Source organism: Rhinopithecus bieti, unplaced genomic scaffold (assembly GCF_001698545.2).
Source record: "Rhinopithecus bieti isolate Rb0 unplaced genomic scaffold, ASM169854v2 scaffold_1306, whole genome shotgun sequence".
Classification (NCBI taxonomy): Eukaryota; Metazoa; Chordata; class Mammalia; order Primates; family Cercopithecidae; genus Rhinopithecus; species Rhinopithecus bieti.
This window is the reverse complement of record NW_016803658.1, coordinates 1,503,172-1,519,865: the sequence shown is the minus strand read 5'-3', so window position 1 is coordinate 1,519,865 and position 16,694 is coordinate 1,503,172. Positions and strand designations below refer to the sequence as shown.

Sequence of the window (16,694 nt, the reverse complement as noted above, 5' to 3'; positions counted from 1 at the left end):
GTCTAAAGGGCGAGATGTGAAATACACATAAACAGCACAGAACAGAAACTGAGAAATGCTGTGAGAGATATACAGAATTTAAAGGAAACTTAAAGGAATCCTTCTAAATGGATGATTTTATATATCTTTTGAAGGAGGAGGTGGCCTTTTAGCTTAACTTGGAAGGATGATTAATATTGAGATGTGGAAATTCGTATTTTTGCCCATGAGAACTTTGTTTAAAGCATCAGCTTTCTTTTTCAGAGCTGCTCTGTTTTTTGGTTTTTTGTTTTTTTGTTTTGAGGATCCTTTATTGTTGATTAATCTATAACCCAGAAACTCCATGCTTATAGAGGGGAGACTTCCCTAAAACCTCTGGTGAGATTTTGGAGAACCAGGAAAAGGCAAGGTCTGCTTGTCTTAAGGCATGTAAAATTCTTTGTTTTGTCATTTTTGTAGCAGAAGCTAATAGGAAAATGATTGAGGACATTAGCCTAAGTATTTGACTAAGTATCTCCACACTTTCCTTTCTTTCTCTTCTCTCCCTGCCTCAAGCCTTCTTGTTGGGCTTTTAGATCTTCAGAGAGATCTGGACATTTCCATCTTTCTCCCTTTCCTGGAAATAGGAAGCAGAGGACCCTGGAATGCCTTTTGTCTTGGGTTTTCAAAGTCTGATAGTCTTCTAAAAGATGGCATAGACCAAATTTAAGGGAAGTCTTCATCCCCAAAATATTACCTACCATTTACCAATTAGTCATTTCTGTGAGTAAACAGGAATGACTGAAGTAGTAAGGGATGCAAGAGCCTCTCAATGAATTATGGATCCTGAAAACAAAATAGGAATGAGAATTTCAGTGAGTGACATGTTGGGAGAAAACTGTTGAGTGAGTCCCAGACAGGAGCAACATATAGGCACTTGGGACCTGAGGGTTGGAGGAATTTAAGAGAAGTGTCTAAAGACAAGTGGGAATACTTTCTGGCTGATCTTAATCAGTTTTATCAAAGACCCAATGTAGCTATCCATTATTCAGGTCTAACTCAGACTCTTTTTGATTTCTTTCATGTAAGGAGTAGGTGGAGGGGAAGAAAGTGAAAGGAGAAAGAAGCAGTGAAACAAAATCTGGAGAATGTTTCTTAGGTATAGGGAAAACGTTAAATATTAAGAAATTATATGGGGGGGTGTGTGTGTGTGTGTGTGTGTGTGTTTTATATCAGTGTAGACCCTTCCCAGTACAATTTTTAAGTCATTGTATTAGTTCTCATGCTGCTAATAGACATACCTGGGACTGGGTAATTTATAAAGGAAAGAGGTTTGTTTATTTATTTATTTATTTATTTTTGAGACAGAGTCTCACTCTGTCACCTAGGCTGGAGTGCAGTGATGCCATCTCAGCTCACTGCAGCCTCTGCCTCCCTGGTTCAAGGAATTCTTGTGCCTCAGCCTCCCGAGTAGCTGGGTTACAGGCGCGTGCCACCACATCTGGCTAATCTTTTTTTGTAATTTTAGTAGAGATGGGGTTTCACCATGTTGGCCAGGCTGGTCTTGAACTCCCAATCTCAGGTGATCCACCTGCCTCAGTCTCCCAGAGTGCTAGGATTACAAGCGTGAGCCACCATGCCTGGCCAAGAGGTTTAATTGACTCACAGTTCCACGTGGCTGGGGAGGACTCACAGTCATGGCGGAAAGCTAAGGGGAAGCAAGACACATCTTAACAATGCAGCAGGCAAGAGAGCATGTGCAGGGGAACTCCCATTTATAAAACCATCAGATCTCCTGAGACTTACTACCACAAGAACAGTATGGGGGAAACTGCCCCCCGACATGATTCACTTCTCTCCACCTGGCCCTGCCTTGACAAGTAAACTTGAATTGACAATTCAAGGTGAGATTTGGGTGGTGACACAGTCAAATCTTATCAGTCATATAAAAAGTAGAAAATCTGTAATTTATTTTTATATCTTCTTAGAATCTTTTGGTGTTGGTAATGAGTAGTAATAAAAAAGCCCAAAGATATCGTCAGAGTGGGGAGGATTAAAAACAAAGAACCTGGCACCAGCCTCTGAATAACTTAGATTTGAGCAAGGCGCTTTTGTCTTTTTTTTTTTCTTTTAAATACAGACAAGGTCTTGTTATGCTGCCTGAACTGGTCTCCAACTCCTGGGCCTCAAGCCATCCCAGAGTGTTGGGATTACAGGTGTGAGCCACCATGCCCAGCCATCCTTTTCTTACTTTAACTTAAAATTTTTTTTTCTTTCTTACTTTAATTTTTTTCTTGTAGAATTTTATTTATTTATTTATTTATTTATTTTTGAGATGGAGTTTTGCTCTTGTTGCCTAGGCTGGAGTGCAATGGTGCAATCTCAGCTCACTGCAACCTCCACCTCCTGGGTTCAAGCAGTTCTCCTGCCTCAGCCTCCTGAGTACCTAGGATTACTGGCATGCGTCACCACACCTGGCTAATTTTTTGTATTTTTAGGAGAGATGGGGTTTCTCCATGTTAGTCAGGCTGGTTTCGAACTCCTGACCTCAGGTGATCCACCTGCCTTGGCCTCCCAAAGTGCTGGGATTACAGGCATGAGCCACTGCTCCCGGCCAGAATTTTATTTTTAGGCTGTTGATAAATTTCGTGAATAGGATTCCTTTCTGAGGGATATAAATTCTTGTAATAACATGTTTTGTTATGTTGTTAATAGTTTGTAATCAAATGTTTTTGCTAATAGTAAACACCTGTTGTAATATTAAAATTAGTAACAACTATCTCACATGTTTATCTTACAGTTTATGTTTCATTTAAGAAGATCTTCTTTCCTGCAAGTTTTTAACAATAGTCCTGATGAGAGTTCATATTATCGTCACCATTTTATGCGTCAGGATCTGACCCAGTCTCTAATTATGATTCAGCCTATCCTGTATGCATATTCTTTTAGTGGACCACCAGAGGTAAGAGGGACAGAAAAAAATAAATTGGTCTTGTTATTGCAATGTGTGGCATTAAAAAAGTGAAAACAACTAAAAAAATAGATATAGTTACTAAATATGAGAATTTAAATGAATGGACATCTCAACCTATTTATATATTCACTTAAAATATTTATGAATATTTACTATATGCTAGATACCACGTAGGCTGTATTAGAAGATCCTTAAATTTTTTTTTTTTTAATGAGATGGAAGAGACTTTTAGATCATTTTGTCCAGCCATTTGGTTGATCAGATCCTCCAAAGCATATGATTATTCTTTGTGTCTTTAACAATGTCCAGAAGTGATTATGATTCTGTAGACTGTAGCTTATTCCAGAATTTAATGTCTATGACAGTTATGACATTCTGTCTAAACAAAGTCATTTGTTTTAATCTCATTTTCCTTTGTTTTTTTGAGAACATAAAAAATAGTTGACTGTAAAGACATATGCTTAGAAGATTGATAAAGTTATCCATTTAACCTTCTTAGCAGACTGTTCCACTTATTTTAAACTGTCAGCAAATGAGCCATTTTTCCATTCTATAGTTAAAATGGTCTGTTTTACTACTTGTAAGTATGTAGTTACTGAATTTGAAAATAGTAAGGTCAATATAAAGAGAATATTTAAAATACCTATTGATTAATGATCCCTCATGATACTATTATTCACGGTTTTGTAAAATAATGGGCAAAATGTTTTATTTCGTTAACAATATTTTTTTTGTAATTTGTCAAATAGTTTCTATTTTTCTAGGAAAATATATACTTTTAATATGTTGGTTTGGCTGTATGTATTTTGGCCTCATATTCTTTGAATCAGGAATGTTTTAGAAATAACTTTTTTTTTTCTTCTGAGCAATACACATACATTGTAGACATCTGAAAAATGTAGAATAGTGTTTAGAAGAAAGTTGGAATCCCACTATCCCTAGTGCCTGCTCCCATTAATTTCAACCTTTTCATTTAATCCATGAATCCTATCAGCTTCATTTTCTTAGGGGTTTGCTTTTGGAGTTATCTTCTTTCTGTCCTATATCATTACTTTCTGTCCATCTGGATCATTCTTATTAAATAGCATAGAAACCATAACAACACTCATGTTTACAAAAAAAGGACAAAACCCGCCCACCATGACCCATGCTTTCTATAACTACCACCCCATTTCTCTGCTCCTGGTGAGAGTTGAACTCAAAAAAGTTATTTGTTGTTTATACTTTCTCATCTCACATTGTCTTCTCAACCTATGTAAGTAAGACTTTTGTCCCTAACATTATATTGAAATGGCTCTTTTAAAGACCAGCAATGTCCTACATCTCACCAGAGCTCTCAACAGTATTTACCTAGTCCTCACTAGTACTCAGTCCTTGAAAACCTTTTGCCCTAGGCTTCTGTGACACCTACTATACCTTCCTGGTTTTCCTCTTAACTCACTCACCATTCCTTCTCAGTCTTTTCCTAGCTTTACCCTTTCAGACTTCTGAGTGTTGACATGCTTAAGGGATCAATCTTCTGGCTTTCCCTGTCTTCCTTCTCTCTCAGTGATGTAGTCTAATCCCATTGCTTTAATTAACATCTTTGTGCATGTGAGACCTAAATTCATGTCATCAGTTCAGACTACTCCCTTTCATTTCATATGCAGAATTATTTTCCCATGTGCTCCAAATTTGCTCTATCCCAGGCCTTTCCCCATTAGGCTTAGGAGTTATCCTTGAATTCTTCTTGACTTTTTTACCTCAGATTAAAGAGATTCCTTAAAAAATTAAAGTATACTATAAGAATTCATAATAGCAAGAGATGTTAAGTAATAAAATATAAATTTGACGTTTAGGCCATGTGTAGTGGCCTAAATTTCAAATTTAGTGCTGAGCCTATAATCTCAGCCTTTGGGAGGCTGAGGCAGGAGGATCACTTGAGTCCAGGAATTTGAGACCAGCCTAGGAAGCACAGTGAGACCCTGTCTCTACAAAAAAAAAATGAAAAAGTTAGCTGGACGTGGTGTTACACACCTGTAGTCCCAGCTACTCGGGGGTCTGAGGTGGGAGGATTGCTGGAGCCTGGGCGTTTGAGGCTGCAGTGAGCTGAGACCATGCCACTGCACACCAGCCTAGATGACAGAGCAAGACCCTGTCTACAAAAAAAAAAAAAGAAAAGAAAAGGAAACTTGGAAAATAACCTGGAAACATCTATTTTATACTGTTAAGTAGTTTATTTTTCCTTTTTCCTCATTTCTCATTGTTTTCTTTATGTTAGCCGGTTCTTCTTGATAGCAGTAGCATTCTTGCAGATCGTATTCTTCTCATGGACACATTCTTCCAGATTTTGATTTATCATGGTGAGGTAAGATTTCAATAGCATTTAAAGCTATGCATGTAAAGTCTTTTTACTTAGAAAAGTTTTCTTCCCTCTTATTGTATGGCTAGTGTTTCATCTATGATAAACTTTGATTTTCATTTTTATGAAGTATATATAAAATATTATTCTGCCTACTATAAGGTTTTAGGCTTCAATTGCAATTTACCCACATGTGATTATTTTATTCATTCATCCACACACGATTGGATTTTGCACAAAGCATAGTGTTGTGAAAGTAAGAACACTGACTGTACATAGACAAAGGGCACTTTTGGCTTTTACCTGAAGACATTAAGAGGGGAAAAGTCAGTCTTCGTCAGTGGGCAGGCTTTCCTTTTATATTATGCAATCATTATAAGTTATTATTAAGTGTTCTGCATGATCTTGAAAACTCACTTAAAGCATATGTTAATTAAAATTTGTAACTTCACTTAATTGGAATGGTAAATGATTACAGAGAGCAGAAGATTTTAGTAGCTATTAAGCTTTAATCCAGATATTTAGCAGACCTTGATTCATTCCTTCAGTTATTCATTCAGCCAATTGTTAAGTGCTTCCTTTGGATGCTTTGGAAGATACAGATGTTCTTTTTTCACAGGTCTGCTCTCAAACTTCTAGTCTAGTATTTTAGTAACTTCTGTAGATTAATTTTTTCAGTTGCTTTAATTGTAAATGAATTTAGATTTGCCCTGTGGCTGGGTGTGGTGGCTCATGCCTCTAATTCCAGCCCTTTGGGAGGCCAAGGCAGGAGGATTACTTGAGCCCAGGAGTTCAGGACTAACCTGGGCATCATAGTGAGACCCCCTCTCTACAAAAAAAATTTTAAAAAAGATTTGTACTGTAATAATAAAGGCATTGCTCAAAATATTCTTTTAAGTAGTACTACCCAGGACTTTTTTTTTTTTTTTTTTGAGACTGAGGCTTGCTCTTTCACCCAGGCTGGAGTGCAGTGGAGCTATCTTGGCTGACTGCAGCCTCTGCCTCCTGGGTTCCAGCGATTCTCCTGCCTCAGCTTCCTGGGTAGCTGGGATTACAGGCGCATGCCACCATGCGCAGATAATTTTTGCACTTTTAGTAGAGACAGGTTTTCACCATGTTGGCCAGGCTGGTCTCGAACTCCTGACCTCAGGTGTTCTGCCCGCCTCAGGCTCCCGAAGTACTGGGATTATAGGCGTGAGCCATCACGCCTGACCTACCCAGGACTTTTAAAAGATTTAATTATTTTTATTATTGTAAATTATTTTTAGTTGATACCAGTTTCTAATGCCCTTACCTGTTTTAACTTCGTTGCCTCTGTTAAAAAATAAAAAAACCTGTAATACTGACAGAGCTTTTTTTTTTTTTTGCTTTTGTTTGTTTTATGGTGATTTTACTTTTCAAGTAGTTTGTTAAAGGAGAAATCAGAAATGCACATGATCGTTTTATACAGAGGTATAAAGCTATAGAAGAATGTGTTGACTGATTCAGCTAACTTAGAAAATAAACCAGGCATAAGATTTTAGATGATTTAGTTACATGGTTTTTAGAGCTACTTACCTTAATAAATGGATTGATTAAATTGCTGTCACGCATCATAAGCTTAGGTAGATAGCTTTTAACTAACATTCATTTGATAAGCATAGTGTTTTAAAAATTTTCTGACTTACCTATGTATTCTTTCATTTTACTTTTAAAGGAGAAGAAATATTCTAATTTTATATTTATTAAGAATATTTTCTCTACTGAAATTAATGTTTTTAACTTTTAAAAAGTTGAGGTAAATGGAATAATGGTCTATAATTTTCTTAGTTTCTAAAGATTACTGTCTTTGGAAAAATCTCAAGATTTTTGGATGGGCAAGAAATTTAAAGTAACTTCTTTAATTGTTTTAAAATTAGACCATAGCACAGTGGCGGAAGTCAGGATACCAGGACATGCCTGAATATGAAAATTTCCGCCACCTTCTGCAAGCCCCAGTGGATGATGCACAGGAAATTCTTCACTCCAGATTTCCAATGCCAAGATACATTGACACTGAACATGGAGGCAGCCAGGTAAGTAGTATTAATTTGTTTGTGTGTTTGTTTGTTGTTAGGTTTGCAGTGAGGTGTACCTCCTTGCCTTCTGATTTTAATAGATTGCTTCATAAAGAGGACAGAAAGGTAAGGAGATAGGAGGGGAAGGTATTAGTGCTTACTTTTTGCATTAGCTTTTGAGAGCAAAGCAGTAAGATTATTGACTAGTTGCCTAAACTTGGCAGTTTCCATCATCTCCTGTCTCTAGCCTAACTTCCTGAACAGGGCCAGGATGGCATTATGGTGATACACTAGCTTTGGCTGAACAAGAAGATGTGAGCAGCTTGGAAAATAATATACTTTTCTTAAAGCTCTTTATTTACTCTTAAAGTCTATGGATATGACATTTGTGGTAACTTACATTTTTCCATTGTCTTCATTCTATCATTCCAGTTTTCTAGAAAAGAAAATTTTATGTAATAGGAAAACACTGTGGTATTATGAAAAGGTTTTGTGGTTTTTAGGATTATGAGGATACATATACATTAGATACATGTACATACCTACACAGTTGCTTTGAGACCTTCAGAATTCTAAGTTAGGTTTCTTAACATACTCTCATAAAATACTTCTTACTTCTCTTTTGTAATTCTTAAAAGAGTTATAATAAATTAATTGTAAGTTGTTATTCATTTGTTTTACTTGCTCTTTGAAGGCAGGGACTATGCTTTGTATTCCCTAATGCCTAGTACGGTATTATAAAATAGGTAGCAAATATCAATAACTGTTACTCAGAAATGATAATTATTAGTTTTACATGAGTATTTTGTATTTACATGAGTTATTTTGTATTGAGAATTTACAAAAGTACTTCTGCGTGCGTTACCTCATTTGATCCGCATAAGAATTCTAGTGTTATTTTCATTTAACAGATAATAAAGCTGAGATCTAGGTTACTTATGGCTAAGGAAACACAGTAAATGCAGGAGTGGGATTTGAGTCCGGTACTCCAGGGCCAGTGCTCTTCACTGTTAGGTTAAACTGATTCCTTAGAGAGTAGAAAAAGATTTTGTATGATACTAAACTTCAAAAGATGTTTCTGTCTATGTGCTTCCATTACGAATTAAAAATCTTACTGGTTCTTTCATTGACATCTCACTTATATTTCCTTTTTTACTCTGGTTATTATTTTCTTGATGATAAGCCATAGTGGGTAGAAGGATGAAATGTTGGATCACTTGTCTCATAGAATCACATGTGGTTTAAGAAAGCGTAAGGGTCATTATTTTAAGCAAAAGAACACACAGATTTTGTGGCTTTTATTTTTATCATTATTTGGGATTTTGAACTTCTGACCGAATATTTTGTAATTTCACACTAACCTTGTCATAATTGTTGCACACATAATTTTTATATGCTGAGTTTTGGATTCAACAATGTATTTGTTATTTTGGATGTGTGATTTGGAGAGAAGAGGTGCATTTATTATTTATTTGTAACACATAGTGACCTATACATTTCAAAGTTTAATCTTTTAAAAATTAATTTAATAAAATTAATTTTACCAACACGTACTAAATAAAATTGATTTTGCATGATATAATTATTCAGCTGATATTGACTGAAATTTTCTGTGGATAATGTTATTTCTTCTTTGCTTTTAAGGCCCGTTTCCTCCTTTCAAAAGTCAACCCTTCACAGACTCATAATAATATGTATGCCTGGGGGCAGGTAAGTTTAAATAGCAGGTCTTGGAAATCATTTCTTTGTGTATTTATTGTTTGCTATTTTAGTGAAAGCTACATTTTTTTCCCTGTGTATTTAGTAATGATTTCTGTTGGAAAAGTAATGTAAAAATGAGAGTAGGAAACAGAATTAATATTTGGTGACACCATAGAAAAAAGTGATCCTATCAAATAGACTCCAAGTTTAGCACTATACCCTTGAGACAAAAAGCAATAAAGTGTATAAGACAGGAAGTGGTGACTCAAGTTTAATGCTAGGTTGTGAACCACAAAAGGCCACAATAAGCCAAGAGAGGCCAGGAATCATAGTTGAGCAGGAGGGGCAGGAACCCTGCAAATCATTATTGGTATAGTTTAATTTGGTAAAAGTCCTGCTGGGTGTGGTGGCTTATGCCTGTAATCCCAGCTGCTCGAGAGGCTGAGGCAGGAGGATCACTTGAGGCCAGGAGTTTGAGACCAACCTGGGCAACATAGCAAGACTCCATCTCTTAAAAAAAAAAAAGTATTAACCTCTTGGTATAATATATCAACATTTATTGAATGTCCAGTATGTTTAGGACTTTGTATGGGCTCTTTAGGGTGCAGTTATTAACCATGCCTTTGAAGAGCTTGTAGTCTAATATTAGAGATAAGATACATACCTGTGTAAATGACAAGGCAGAATGGGATATTTGTCCTTAGAAAGCTATCAAGTATTGGCCGGGTGCGGTGGCTCAAGCCTGTAATCCGAGCACTTTGGGAGGCCGAGATGGGCAGATCACGAGGTCAGGAGATCGAGACCATCCTGGCTGACACGGTGAAACCCTGTCTCTACTAAAATACAAAAAATTAGCCGGGCGTGGTGGCGGGCGCCTGTAGTCCCAGCTACTCGGGAGGCTGAGGCGGGAGAATGGCGGGAACCCGGGAGAAGGAGCTTGCAGTGAGCCGAGATCGCGCCACTGCACTCCAGCCTGGGCAACAGAGCGAGACTCCACCTCAAAAAAACTATCAAGCATTAAAAGGTTAGAAGAGGAAGATGGAAGGAGGTCACATGGTGGTAGCAGGAAGAGGGTATGTAATCAGAAAAGAGCTCAGAAAAAAGAAACATTTCATTTAAAGAATGGTTATTTCGGTAATTGGAAATTGCATGAGGAAGGGAAATCTAGGTAGAGAATAGTATGGGCTAAGATAAAAGACTACATGTAGAGCTGACTAGAAGAACATAAAACGGAAATGTGTTGTACAACTAAATTGTGGAGGATCTTGAATGTCAGGTTGAGGAGTGAGAAGTTGAGTATTTATTTGGTAAGTAATGGAGAGTCATTGAAGGTGGACAGAGGGGCAGATTTGAGTCTTAGATAGTATAGTTGAATCTATACCATTGATTAAATGGAAGCAATCTGTAGATTGAAAGTATATTTATGAAAATAATCCAAGTGAGAGGGAATAAAGACAAGATGGTGAAAGGAATAGATTTGGGAGATATTTCAAAAGTAGACTCAATAGGACTTGATTAGAAGTTGCAGGAAAGTAATTATTCCAGGGCATGGCAACTATGCACAAAATCTGAATTCTGATTGGATCCTGGATTAGAGGGAGAGAATAGCTATAAAGAATATAATTGGGATGATTTGTGAGATTTGAATATAGATCATATATCAGATAACTAGTACAGAATTATTAAATTTCTTGAGAGTGATAATGGTGTGGTTATGTGGGAGATTCTTCTTGATGCTTAGGAGATACATATTGAAGTATTTAGGGATAAAATGTCATGATGGCTTCAATTTCCAGAAGTTATTCAACAAAAAGAAGAAAAAAGGAAAAATAATGTAGAAACATAAAGCATATGTGGCAAAATGTTAACAGTTAATTTAGGATTTAGGTATGCTCTGTGGGTGTTTATTGTACTTCTCTCTCAACTTTAATGTAGTAGTCTTGAATTTTTAAAAAATAGGTGAGGGGAAACAGGGTATTTTGGGGTTTTGAGCCTGAGTGACCAGGAGAACATGTGTCAATAAATGAGATAGTGGAGAGAAATTGTTTGGTTTAGACAATGAGTTTGAGGTACTATCTAGAAGGCCTTATTGAGCCACAATAAAATGACCATATTGATTATGGCCATGTTGAGTAGGCTGTTGGCAATTTGGGTTTGATGGTCAGGGCAAGGATGAGAAAGGTGATACTTGAAGTCATCACAGTAAATGCTTGTCTAAAGAGAGAGTAAAGAGGTAAAGGAGAGATGAGACAAAAAAACTTCAGGGGAGTACAAGTGGTAGGAGTGTTTAGTGAATTATCAGAGAGGCAGAATGAAAAGAATAGTGTGTCATAAAAGGTGACTCTATAGAAGGAAGAAGAAGGAGGTAACAGACATGCTGCAGACAGTCGAAGGGGGATACAGAGTGAGAAAAGGTGCTTGGATTTGATGGATAGGTTATTTGTGGCCTTCTGTAAGCGGCTTTAGTATGGTGGTTGAGTAAGAAGACAAATTTATAAGGAATTAGTGGGTGGCAAAGAAGCGGAGGTTGAAAGTATGAATGATTCTTTTGCAGATTTAACCTGAGAATAAGCAGTAGGATAGGCAGATGATTGTTATTACAGTAAGAGTATAGAACTTATTTGGAGACCAAGCATAAAGAACCAGTATAGGAAAGACACAAAAGAACAGATATTTAAGATCTTCAGGAGAGAATATGATCATAAGCACTATATGGAGGTTAAGCATTGGTAAGGAGGCAGGACACTTATTTCTGCAAAAGCAAAAGGTAAGAAGAGTGAAGACAGAAAGGTTTTTTAGCTGGAGTGAAAACTCACATTGGATAATTGCCTGTTTCTTTTCAATAATATGAGATTATTTAGGAGTGAAAAAGGCTGGAGTTAAGGACCAAAAAAACTAGAAAAGATTAAAAACAGTTGTAAAGAATACAAAATCAACTGAAGATTAATAAAAGACTTTTGCAGCAGTGGTGAGGGCCCATTTTATTTACTAAAAATTTCTAGAGCATGCTTCCATAATGTTTTTCGTTTGTTTGTTTTGATTTGTTTTGTTTTCTGAGACGGAGTCTTGCTCTGTTGCCAGGCTGGAGTGCAGTGACGTGATCTTGGCTCACTGCAACCTCCGCCTTCTGGGTTCAAGTGATTCTCCTGCCTCAGCCTCCTGAGTAGCTGGGACGACAGGTGCACACCACAATACCAGCTAATTTTTTTGTGTATTTTTAGTAGAGACGGGGTTTCACCGTGTTGGCCAGGATAGTCTCGATCTCCCGACCTCGTGATCTGCCCACTTTGGCCTCCCGGAGTGCTGGGATTACAGGTGTGAGCCACCGGGCCTGGGAAAATCCATGAATAGATTTTAATTGTTTCATGAGGGCCTTATGACCCAGTCACCTCTTAAAGGCCCTGCCTTTATACTGCCACATTGGGGATTTTCAAAATGAGTTTTGGAAGGGACGGATATTCAAACCATAGCACCATCCTACAATTGCATGATTGAATTTGTGTAATGTCCCTGTCCTGTCATCCCTTTTCCCCCCTCCATTTCTTATGGCATTGCTCCTGTTAGATTATTCATTACTTGAGGCAATAACTGTCATTTTCATTTTTGATTTTCCATAGCACCTTAAACATAGCATATATTGAATACAATAGATCTGGACAGGAGAGAGCAGAGATTAGAATATTGGAAATCTATGGAGGTGGTTAGGAGTTAAGGAGTTTTTGTAATATAGATAAATAAATTGAATCCAAGGTCCAAAAGTTCTAAAAGGTGGGGAGGTTATAACAAGTAAAGGAGACTAATCTTGGAAGGGTGGAAGGCTGGTAATGGAAAATGCAGACTCTGCAAGTTACTTGACTTCTCTTTGTTTTCACTTCCTTGTCTATAGAGTTTAATAAAAGGTGCTTGAAATGGACAGTAATACTCAGTAAATATTAGCGATTAGTTTTCACTGTTATCAATGGAAAAAAAGTCACTTCTTATATTTAATATGGGAAAGGAAACCTATTTTAAACTATGAAGTGTAATTGTTACTGCCTGGAAGTAGGGGCATTACAGGCATAAATAAGAGTGCTCAGGTCTTTCTTAAGATTTTTATGAGTAATGATGTTAACATTTTAATAATCATGATATCTAATAAACTGAATCTACTACGTTTTAGTCACTATGCTTTTAGTGTACTCTCATTTAACTTTTATAAGGTGGATACTAGTAATCCTATATTTCATGAGAGGAAATTGAGACTCATATAGATTAAGTATTTTATGCAAGATCATGTAGCTAAACTGTGGCAGGGTCTAGATTTTAGCCAAGGTCTGTCTGACTCCAGATTCTGAATTTTTAATCATTAAGTTAATTTGCTGATTGCATTTAAGGGAAATAACTTAGTAAACAAGCATTTTACTAAAAATTAATGGACTCTAATAGCTCACAGGATTTTTAGGGGGTCAGAAATCGAGGACCCTATGATAAGTATTATCCATGAACGGCCGTAAGAGGGCGCCACTGCAACACTTCTGTGACGGTGCTGGAGGCCTCTGTTGCTGTAGTACTTCGTATACTGAATAATATAAAGCTTGTACCTTTCTGCTTAATCTTGGATATATTTTGAATAGAAAAAGGGTCCATTTGAAAATTTGAGATCAGCTAACTGCTAATTTTTATAAAATTGAATTGAGCATTGGTATTTATAATTTCAAGTAGGAGCTCTGTGTTATGTAAATTAGGAAATCCACATATTTTGTCTTGACTTGGAGAAATGGCTCTGAGATTGCGTGACTTGAGATGGAAAACACTGTAAAATGAAAAAATCAGGCATAGTAACAGAAAGAAAAAGTAAGAGCCATGAGGTTGTTATTGGTTTAGGTTACAGTTTTGAGACTTGTAATTCTAGAATAAAGTATTTCATTGTTGCAGATTTTTCAACAGAAGGACCAATAAAAATAGCTAAAACGTGTTGTATGTCTACTGTGTATACTATAGGTATTGTTCTGTTTGCTTTCTAGAGTTTAACTCATTTAATCATTACAACAACCTGTGTAAGACAGGTCCTGTTATTATCCTTGTCTTACACGTGGGGAAACCAAGACATAGTTTAAGTAACTTCTTCAGTCATATGGGTAGGAAGTGGCAGAGCCAGAATTTGAGCCTAGGCATTCTGGCTCCAGACTCTATGCCCTTAATCCCAGTAAGGGATTGCCTCCCTTCATTATCAGATCTTTCAAGTTCTTTTGAATAAACATGATAAAATTGATTTCCCTTTATTCAGGAGAGGTTATGGCATGTTTGTGGCTATGCCAGACTAGAATCACAGGAGCTGTAAGTTCTCGTCTCACATTTGCCATTCATTTGCTGAAATTACTTAATTTCCCTGTTTTAGACTCTGAATATTTATAATTAATAAGAACTTGAGTATAAGAAGAAAAATATAAAATTCAGATAAAAAATCTTCTAGAAATACCTTCTCTTGCTGAAGTAAAATTTCATTGTTAATGGATTGGGTTACCAGGATCATTCTGTCAACACAGTTTTTATTAAAATGGATAATAGGAATTTTCCCTAACTCTTGTTAATTACTTGGAACCTACAGAAATCAATTAAAATGACCTGAAAAGTTGAGAAGCATAGTTTATTTTTAAAATGATATTATGAGTTTGCTTCCTTCCAGCTGGAATTTCTGTTAAAATACCAGGGAGAAAGGGTCTGGAGGTCAGGCTTTCTTTTAAAGCCCCAAGCCTCTAATTACATTGTTAGTCTTTGTGGTGACTAGCCACCATCCTGATTCATCTCATCTCATAGCATAAACTCATATGTGATCCCATCAGCCTATGAATAAAGACACTCCTATTATCAGGGAATTCTAAGGATGTAGAGTCTCCCTCCCAGGAACCAGGGACGGAGGCCAGTTAGATTCTTTTTATTTAATAGGAGCATAGGCATTGTTCTATTTCAAAGGATTTCCTTGTCTATTTTAAACATTTGTGTATAAATTCCATGGTATCACCCTATGTTTTAATCATAACAAATACTTTCTTTCCTGTAGGAGTCTGGAGCACCTATTCTTACAGATGATGTTAGTTTACAAGTGTTTATGGATCACTTGAAGAAACTTGCTGTGTCCAGTGCTGCTTGAAGTGCTAAACATGTTAAAGACACTTAAGAAGATGAAATAATATTCAAATTTCATTTTTTCCTTTTTCCATTTATCTGTGGAAACCAACAGATATTGCTCTATATTTTTTTGTATTAGTATGGTTTGAGACAACATAGGGAAAATATTCACATTTGTAGATTAAGCTGGAATTATAATGAGAGCAATAAGAACAAATTTATTTTGCTTACCACAGTGTTATAACTGGTTCTAGAAATTTGAGGTCTTTATAACTTAATTATGTTTAATAAAAATAGAGTCTGCCTTGTACTACAGATGTAATTTATTTGTATAATGCAGTCAGACCCAAAGTGGCACTGAATTTCCTTGCTCACCTTTTAAAAACTTGTTCGTTAATTTTAGCCAGAAAACTAAAAAACATTAGTAATGATAAATGTGTACATTTTTTGCTTATTCATTGAATATTTTTCTGTAATTTTCAGCACTTATGTATACACTTTTCTGTACTTACTAGGGTAAGGCAGATTTATTTTATGATTTGTTTAGGAATTATTTGATTTTATAATGGTAATTTTCATGATGATAATGTTTTTGGTTATTTGGAAAGATACTTTAGAGATGAAAGTTTTTTTTGGGTAACAATCCCGCAGCTGACAATAAATGTGAAATTTCCACAAAATATCCAACCTATGTGACTAAACACAACAGTTTTTTTTTTAAAGGGAGATAGAAAATAAATGGTTTTGTTGGAGTGCATTTTAGTAAGCCTTTGCGGTAAAATGACTGTTGTAACTACTAAACCAAATTTAGATTTCACAGCATAGTTTTGTTGTTTTTCCCTTGTTTTCTGAGGTAAATTTTGTATTATATCCTTCAGTATTTTAACACTACTTTGGCAGTTTACACATTACTTTTGTTTTGCTTCCTTTTGTGAAATTTATTAAGTTGTGGTTCTTATTGATAACAGTATTATATAATGTTTGCTTAATTATATCATGTGATGCTCAGTTCTATTTTGATTTATTCATTGGTATTCACTTTTACCTTTAAAGTTTACTTGTAGCAAATATGTTTACATTGATAAAGCCAGATATGTTTTGACAATGAAATTTACATATCAAGTACTGCAAATAAAAGGTGGTGCTATGATATATGCTTAGGAGGACAGTTTTAATGATTGTACTTGCATGAACACAATCATATGATGGTAAAACAGAAACTTAAGAAAAAATTGTTTATATGTTGTATTCAATTAGCTTAAATAAATTGCATTGTTATATTTTATTTGAATTGAACTGTGCTAGGCCTAAATGCCAATAAAATATACTTTTCACTGTTTTTCTGGCTATTTTGAAATCTAGTAAAACCTGAGAAGCCTAATGTGAAATTAGAGTATTTAAAATCATTAGATTTAAAAGCTACTCCTTTAAAAAAAAACAACTTTAAGATATAATTCACACATCATACACGTCACCTACTTAAAGTACACAATTCAATAATTTTGAATATTTTCATGAAGTTATGTAATCACATCACCACAATCAATCTTAGAGTATTTTTTATCACTCCCAATAG

The 16,694-nt window shown here is 35.8% G+C and overlaps 1 protein-coding gene across 3 annotated transcripts in view; it reads left to right on the top strand.

The window, feature by feature from the left end:
• The window catches only part of SEC23A (SEC23 homolog A, COPII component), a 74,296-nt gene extending 57,839 nt beyond the window's left edge, over positions 1-16,457 (top strand). For all 3 annotated transcript variants that reach the window (XM_017895459.1, XM_017895464.1, XM_017895462.1), the window contains 5 exons: positions 2,759-2,920; positions 5,193-5,279; positions 7,172-7,327; positions 8,954-9,019; positions 15,051-16,457. In XM_017895459.1, the coding sequence (XP_017750948.1) occupies positions 2,759-2,920; positions 5,193-5,279; positions 7,172-7,327; positions 8,954-9,019; positions 15,051-15,140 (561 nt within the window). In that variant the 3' untranslated portion in view covers positions 15,141-16,457. The remainder of the gene's footprint in view (positions 1-2,758; positions 2,921-5,192; positions 5,280-7,171; positions 7,328-8,953; positions 9,020-15,050) is intronic.
• The last annotated feature ends 237 nt before the right edge of the window (positions 16,458-16,694 follow it).